This window comes from Coregonus lavaretus (genome assembly GCF_964263955.1).
Source record: "Coregonus lavaretus genome assembly, contig: HAP1_SCAFFOLD_713, whole genome shotgun sequence".
NCBI classification, from domain to species: Eukaryota; Metazoa; Chordata; class Actinopteri; order Salmoniformes; family Salmonidae; genus Coregonus; species Coregonus lavaretus.
Window position 1 is genome coordinate 175,530 of NW_028164877.1, and position 8,566 is coordinate 184,095.

General features: G+C 47.8%; 1 protein-coding gene across 1 annotated transcript in view; it reads right to left on the bottom strand.

Moving 5' to 3' along the window:
• LOC311116495 (uncharacterized protein) overlaps positions 1–7,864 on the bottom strand; it is a 34,461-nt gene extending 26,597 nt beyond the window's left edge. Inside the window, exons 1-5 of the mRNA XM_084191574.1 lie at positions 7,797–7,864; positions 4,052–6,996; positions 3,557–3,723; positions 3,361–3,424; positions 1,180–1,307 (exon numbers count right to left, since the gene is read on the bottom strand). Of these exons, the coding sequence (XP_084047700.1) occupies positions 1,180–1,307; positions 3,361–3,424; positions 3,557–3,723; positions 4,052–6,915 (3,223 nt within the window). The 5' untranslated portion in view covers positions 6,916–6,996; positions 7,797–7,864. The remainder of the gene's footprint in view (positions 1–1,179; positions 1,308–3,360; positions 3,425–3,556; positions 3,724–4,051; positions 6,997–7,796) is intronic.
• Positions 7,865–8,566: the final 702 nt, after the last annotated feature.

The following is an 8,566-nucleotide window of genomic DNA, read 5'->3' on the forward strand; positions in this document are numbered from 1 at the left end:
ACCCGCCAACAGTTCATTCACCTTCTCTCATCTCTGCTGTCCTTGAAAGTTGTCATATTTGTCGGCATGAAGACTCACATAGTGGCGAAGGTTATATTCTTTCAGCACTGCAACATGCTCTGAACACACCAAACATACAGCTTTCCCATTCAATTCCGTGAAGAAATAGGATGACCATTTTTCTTGGAACACTCTGCACTCTGCGTCCACTTTTCTCTTTTTTGACAGAGACATATTGGGGCAATGAGGGAGCCAAAGCACAAAATGTTAAAAGTAGAAGCCGTAATAAATATCGCGGGCAAAACAAAGTAGCTCATTGGCTGCACGTGCTTGACCTACTTGCTCTGCCCCGGTATAAACAGTTTGCTTGCTTAACACAATTGCTATTGCGCCATCCAGTGGACGCAATTGGAACAGCAGTTTATTTTATTGAAAAATTGCAGCGCATTTTTATACTTTACAAAATTATTATTATTATTATTTTATTTTTTATCATCTCGCGGGCCGGATTAAACCCGTTTGCGGGCCTGATCCGGCCCGCGGGCCGGACGTTTGACACCCCTGGACTAGAGGCAGCAGTCTCTCTACTGGGGGAGGAGGGGGGGGGGGGGGACACTTCACTTTACTCAAGCTCTATCTAATAAGCTCCCACACAATGTCCTGTAGAATATTTTGATATAATCATATAACAATATTTGTCCAAAACCCTAAACCCAACCCCAAGTAACAGCAAACAAAACATCTTAGATCAGCTCATACTTGGATAAAATTGGAAGGGAATATTTTTTCTGTAGAAGCTACTTTTCCCCCCAAAAAAAAATCTAAAGCAGTTTAACATTGTCAAGCAGTTTAACATTGTCAAGCAGTTTATTAGCTGTTTCCCAAATTACACCCTATGAGCCCTGGTCAAAAGTACCATAGGGAACCATTTGGGATACACCCTTAAAGCAGTCTACCATTATAAACGGAGCGGCAGGTGGCTTAGTGGTTAAGAGCGTTGTGCCAGTAACCGAAAGGTCGCTGGTTCTAATCCCCGAGCCGACTAGGTGAAAAATCTGTCGATGTGCCCTTGAGCAAGGCACTTAACCCTAATTGCTCCTGTAAGTCGCTCTGGATAAGAGCGTCTGCTAAATGACTAAAATGTAAAAGTAAAATAAAGGCAGTGAAGGGGTGTCTTACCTCTCTGGTTGGCAGTGCTGAAGTACAGCGTTGGAGGGAGGAAGGGGAACATGCTGGGGACGAGAGCTGGCTTCAGCTCCCCCTCATCCTCCGATTCAGAGCTCATCAGCTCCCCCTCATCCGCTATGCTGGAACACACACCGTAGCATTAGAGCCATGACGTTGTACTAAATCTGCAAACAGTGGGAATACTGGGAACGTTATCAAACAGACACACAGACTATAAAGACACTCGTTTAACATGGAATATAAAATTCCTGACGAGTTTGGAAAGAGATTTCTTCCCTTCCAACTGTTAATTTCCATTGAGCCACGGTGCCACAGACATGCTTACTGCCTGGTCATCAGTGTCCAGTGGAACGAAACAATAACGCTAGCTGGCACCTAGCAGGATCATTCACGTCTAAATACCACTGTTTAACTCAGAGGCACGGTCGGCCATGTCTTTGGAAAGGCAGGAGACATTTTGAATTAAAAGTAGTTTCTAACCAAACCAAACGCCCGCAAGATCAATCAATAAAAATAAAAAAAATATCTGGGCAAAGAATTTAACCCAAAAAAAAAAACTCACGTGACAGTCATTTAGGATGCTGTTTTCCTGCTTGGTCCTCCTGCTTCGAAAATAGCCTGACTCTACTGAGAGTGAGTGGATGGCATTGGCTTGGGGGTAACAGCTCTACTCTACATGGGCTTTTGCTGTGACGAAAACAGAAAAGGGCCTAACGCTAATCAGCTGGGGACGTCATGGGCTGACAATGATCCCACAGGCCAAGCACTATTACACCACAGAGACTCATGTCCCCATTATTGAAAGATAGTTCCACTTTTATCACTGATTGACAATTGGGAGACCTTTCCACTAGCCTCTGTGCTTTCAACCTTTCACCGGCAGCAACCACTAGAACAAAAAAAAAAAAGCTTCAATTCTCTCTTGGGTTTTTGTCATCACCGTACCGGGGAACTGTCAGGTGCCCCGACTGGGAGGGTTATAGGAGTTATGAATGGTCATTCTACAGAGATCTAGCCACAATAGGATGAAACATGACACTACGGTCTTCACAGATTAATAAATGGGCATTTCTTTCAAATCATTTGTGTTTTTAGTCAAGAGGTTACTCTGTGTCAAGTGTACAGATTAACAACATGACTTCCTGGTATTGTAAACATCATTATCTATAAATGATAGACTATAAAGAACTGAACCTTCTGTTAAACTCAATGACACCTAGATGATTGTCAAAGACTCCAGCCACCCTAGTCATAGACTGTTCTCTCTGCTACCGCACGGGAAGCGGTACCGGAGCGCCAAGTCTAGGTCCAAAAGGCTCATTAACAGCTTCTACCCCCAAGCCATTAGACTGCTGAACAATTCATCAAATGGCCACCCGGACTATTTACAGTGACCCCCCCCCCCCCCCCCTCCTTTGTTTTTACACTGCTGCTACTCGCTGTTTATTATCTATGCATAGTCACTTTACCCCTACCTACATGTACAAATTACCTCGACTAACCTGTACCCCTGCACATTGACTCGGTACCGGTACCCCCTGTATATAGCCTCGTTATTGTTATTTTATTGTGTTACTTTTTAATTTTATTTTTACTTTATTTTATTTAGTAAATATTTTCTTAACTTTATTTATTGAACTGCATTGTTGGTTAAGAGCCTGTAAGTGAGCGTTTCACGGTAAGGTCTACACCTGTTGTATTCGGCGCATTTGTGACAAATACAATTTGATTTGATGGTCTGAAACCATGACTGGGAATATAGGTTACTCTCCAGACCATTTCAGATTTCTGTTATGACCCCGGGTGAACTTGTGGTCTGGTAAGTTACCAAAATACAGTTGAATTGGCATCATTGTCAAAATATGTAAGAACACAAATCATAGAATAGCAATGACATGGCTTTTTTCTTTCAATCAATCTTCAAAACGCACAAATCATTCCAACAACGTCAACGATTAATCATTTAACATCTAGTCGGCTCGGGGATTAGAACCAGCGACCTTTCGGTTACTGGCCCAACGCTCTTAACCACTAAGCTACCTGCCGCCCCACATTTCAACCAAGAGTCCATTTCAATAGGATAATAATTAATATCTTCAAAACGCACAAAGCATTCCAACAACGTCATCGATGAATCGACATTTCATCACACAGAAAAACGATTAAATTTACTTTGGCAGGACGGGCATGGAGGCTGTGGACCAGGCATCATTCATAGAGGAGCAGTCAGACCCTTCTGAGGAGAAACAGGGTTGGATTCATTATGTTAGCCTAGCTACAGCCGTCCAATTAAGTGGTGTCATTTTTCACATGTCTAGTTGATTAAGGGTTGAAATGAATAGTTAAAAGGAGTCTTCCTCCTCATCACCATCACCACTGCAGTCATTCTCCAGCTCGTTATCAGGATAGTCCTCTTCCCCTCTGGCTGCATCCTCCTGCATGGCAACACTCTGTGGACTGTATGCTCCATCCTCCTGCATGGCAACACTCTGTGGACTGTATGCTCCATCCTCCTGCATGGCAACACTCTGTGGACTGTATGAACAGACAGGAAACTCAAAGATAAACAAAGCAAGACGTTTGATAGGTTATTGGGTGAATCTTTTTACTATGACTCACTGAGTTCCCTAGACAAACATACTCTCGAGACACCTCTACTCAAGCTAGTTAACACAACAGAGCTTAATTCCTCCTATCGACCCACGTTGACCTCCATCAAATTCATGTGACAATACATTTAGTACTGATCTACTTAATAAATAAATTATGGAATGGATTTATATAGTCCCATTCCAGCACTCAAAAACTTGCTGTACCATCTAGTCTAACAATAGCTAGTAGTATGTGGGAGAACAGAACTGACCTGGAGAGCTGAGGTTCTTCCTCCAGGACAGGTGGGGACTGGGAGGGGCTGTGGCTGTGCCCCCCCTGTAGAGACAGGACACTCTTCTCCAGGTCAGGTGGGGACTGGGAGGGGCTGTGGCTGTGCCCCCCCTGTAGAGACAGGACACTCCTGTCCTTGGTCAGGTGTATGGCTGATATTTGGGTGGTCACCGAGGTGACAGAAGGCCTCTGACTCTGAGGAGAACCTGAGGCGGACTCAGAACCTGTCTCAGTGTTCTCTGGGATGGAACTAGCACTAGAACAAGCTGTGGCACTGGCCTGGGTAGGGGACTGGGTTAGAGTTATCCCTGTACTGGAACAAACTGTGGCACTGGCATGGGTAGGGGACTGGGTTAGAGTTATCCCTGCACTGGAACAAACTGTGGCACTGGCCTGGGTAGGGGACTGGGTTAGAGTTATCCCTGCACTGGAACAAACTGTGGCACTGGCCTGGGTAGGGGACTGGGTTAGAGTTATCCCTGCACTGGAACAAACTGTGGCACTGGCATGGGTAGGGGACTGGGTTAGAGTTATCCCTGCACTAGAACAAACTGTGGCACTGGCCTGGGTAGGGGACTGGGTTAGAGTTATCCCTGCACTAGAACAAACTGTGGCACTGGCCTGGGTAGGGGACTGGGTTAGAGTTATCCCTGCACTGGAACAAACTGTGGCACTGGCCTGGGTAGGGGACTGGGTTAGAGTTATCCCTGCACTAGAACAAACTGTGGCACTGGCCTGGGTAGGGGACTGGGTTAGAGTTATCCCTGCACTAGAACAAACTGTGGCACTGGCCTGGGTAGGGGACTGGGTTAGAGTTATCCCTGCACTGGAACAAACTGTGGCACTGGCCTGGGTAGGGGACTGGGTTAGAGTTATCCCTGTACTGGAACAAACTGTGGCACTGGCCTGGGTAGGGGACTGGGTTAGAGTTATCCCTGCACTAGAACAAACTGTGGCACTGGCCTGGGTAGGGGACTGGGTTAGAGTTATCCCTGCACTAGAACAAACTGTGGCACTGGCCTGGGTAGGGGACTGGGTTAGAGTTATCCCTGCACTAGAACAAACTGTGGCACTGGCCTGGGTAGGGGACTGGGTTGGAGTTATCCCTGCATGGGGTAGAGGTGCCATGGAGGCTGTTGTGCTACCACTGTTTGTTGTGGTGTTGCTGTCGAGGCTGGAGGCACTGGAGGTCTCCATGGACACAGGAGAGACAGAGGGCTCCGTCTCCTGGCCTCTCTTAGTAAGGCAGAGTGGTACAGAGGGTTTGGCTGGAGCAGGCCTGTGGCTGACAGAGATGACAGGGATAGTAGTCATGGCTTTGCCCATCTTGACTGGATCCACGCTGGACCCTGGTGTTCCAGTAGAAATACCGTCAACAGTCCCGTTCCTGGGATGAGGGGTGAACGCGCTCCGTGACTGTGTCAGCTTCCTCACCGCCTCAGTAAACTCCACCTCAGAGCTGACCTTCCTGACCGTCTCTGTTGATGTGTTATGAGGAGCTCCAGGAGCCCCATGGCCAGCAGGAGCCCCATGGCCAGCAGGAGCCCCATGGCCAGCAGGAGCCCCATGGCCAGCAGCACAACACCCCATCTCCTGGGGGTGACCCTCCATGTCTGCTGCCATCAGGCTCTCAAACTGACGCGGGTCCTGGAGCCTCCATATCTGATCCACATCCTGGTGGTGGGATGACTTATCCTGCAAAGGCACAGTGTTGGGGGGGTGGAGTGTGCCCCCCCCTCGGCAATAGGAGGCTGACTGGGTCAGGGGGGACAAAGGTTTTGCTGAGTCTCTTGTCTGGGCAGTCTCCTGTCTGGGACGGGAAGGCACTTTACCCGTAGTGGGCCTCATAACCCCTTTGCTATTGTCTCTCAGTTTGCCACTGGTCCAGGGGACTGACTGGTTGGTGGGCATGCTGCTGCTGGTGCTTTCAGCAGGCTGTGACGCTGCGTTGTTCTGCGGGTCTGGGACACGTTCTGCCTTTGGTGGAGAGGGACACGTTGGGTAGGGAGCAGGCTGGGGCGCTGCGTTGTTCTGCGAGTCTGGGACACGTTCTGCCTTTGGTGGAGAGGGACACGTTGGGTAGGGAGCAGGCTGGGGCGCTGCGTTGTTCTGCGAGTCTGGGACACGTTCTGCCTTTGGTGGAGAGGGACACGTTGGGTAGGGAGCAGGCTGGGGCGCTGCGTTGTTCTGCGAGTCTGGGACACGTTCTGCCTTTGGTGGAGAGGGACACGTTGGGTAGGGAGCAGGCTGGGGCGCTGCGTTGTTCTGCGAGTCTGGGACACGTTCTGCCTTTGGTGGAGAGGGACACGTTGGGTAGGGAGCAGGCTGGGGTGACAAGGCTCTTTTGCGGGCCAGGATCCGTGATCTTAACTTCAGTGAGTCCAAGTTCCAGCTGGGTCGATAGCTTTTCACGGTTGGCTCCAACACACCAGCGTTATGTCTGTATGAGATAACGGCTGCACCGGACAGCTGTGTACTCTTAGAGAGAACAGTTGGTTGACAGCGACCATTACTATGACCATTAGCTAAATTAGCACCCGCGCTACCAGGACGCTGTGGCTTGTCACCTAGGTTAGTGGTTGTAGGCACAGAACGGTTGTAGGCACATTGGAGCTGGTTCTTCTGAGTCTGATTCACCCTGTCATTCAGCTGACCTATAGAGTCCCTGGCGACCCGGGGGACACTGGCAGAGGACTGGAGGGGCTTCTTCTCTCTGGGCCTGAGGGGAGTAGTGTGACTGTTAGCAGTATGAAACACTGCTGACTTGGCTCGAATAGTGAAGGTTGATGACCGGGAGCAGGAGGCCCTTGTATTCAACTTGTCTTCAGCTCCATTGAAGGCCATCAAGTGCCATCTCACACCCTCCTGGCATGGACTTTGGCTGACACATCAGGGGATTGAGGGAATCAGGGGATCACCGTGCCACTGAAACAAAACAAATCCATTTATGAAATTAAAAACCAGAATAATGAAAGTTGACACAAGTGGTCTGATTAAGTGACAACATGAATCTATAAATTCAGACAACGTGGCATAACTGCTGGCTAGATAAGTTGCAAGCAATTCTAGTTCACAGTTAGCTTGGTAAATTAGCCAACATGCTAGCTAGGTAGTAAGTGGCTAAAGATGCTTGACAATCAATGTAAGCAGAGAAAAGTTAGTTAGCACCGGTAACATTAGCTTAACAATACACTAGCCAGTTTGCAAGTATCACGGCTAAAATAGGTTTTAGACACCATCGACCGGATGTATCAGCACTTTTAATTGCACGGTGACGGTACAGTAAGGTGAAATAGCCGGTCGCCAGCTAACGTTAGCGAGCCGGTAGGCAGCCATGTGGTTTCAACATGAAGCTAGCTGACGTTAGCAAGCCGTCATTTGCTGTCAAATACTTGCTAGCGTTAGCTACCGGTATATTAAATTCATGATTCAGATTCAATTCCAATGGAATAGGTAATATTGGTAACGTTAGATGACTATAATTTCGAATCAAGTCAAGCTCAAATGGATTCCTGAAGCACGGCATAAAGTGCCTAGCAACGAGCTAGCTAACGTTAGCTAGCTGTGAAATATGGACAACCTTCACATGCTCAGGACGACTGCCCCAAAAATCAGCTAGAGCCAACAACCTCGGAATAACATTTCAACGAATTTTTAGAGACCTAGCTAGCCACTTAATATTAAAAAACTGGCACACGGTTACAATTGATAATGTTTCTATATACCTGCGTCCGACGCGTGGCAACAGCAGTAGTGGTGGTGGTGCTTTCCACAAAATAAAAGTGTCTTTCCCACAGGGGGAATCCCTCCCTCAACGTGATCTCAGAGCATGTCGTATTATTCTGGAGGTAAATCCGAGACGCTCCGTTTCCATTTAGTATATGTTACGTTTCGTTTTTCCCCTTACTGCACCACCAACTGAATTTTGCTCTGCCCAGAGTACCCCTGAAGTACTCCCCATGTGCATTTTACCAGTATGCCTATGATCTCATGAGTCTTCTGAAGTACCCCCTGTGGATAGACCAAGTACCCCCTGGGGTCCTAGTACCCCCTGTGGATAGACCAAGTACCCCCTGGGGTCCTAGTACCCCCTGTGGATAGACCAAGTACCCCCTGGGGTCCTAGTACCCCCTGTGGATAGACCAAGTACCCCCTGGGGTCCTAGTACCCCTGGTTGGAAAGCACTGATCTAGCTGGCTAGGTCCAGCTCTATGGGTTAGGGTTTGGAGAAGGGTTAGCTAAAATAGTTAAGGTTAGGGGAAGGATTAGCTAAAATAGTTAAGGTTAGGGGAAGGATTAGCTAAAATAGTTAAGGTTAGGGGAAGGATTAGCTAAAATAGTTAAGGTTAGGGGAAGGATTAGCTAAAATAGTTAAGGTTAGGGGAAGGATTAGCTAAAATAGTTAAGGTTAGGGGAAGGATTAGCTAAAATAGTTAAGGTTAGGGGAAGGATTAGCTAAAATAGTTAAGGTTAGGGGAAGGATTAGCTAAAATAG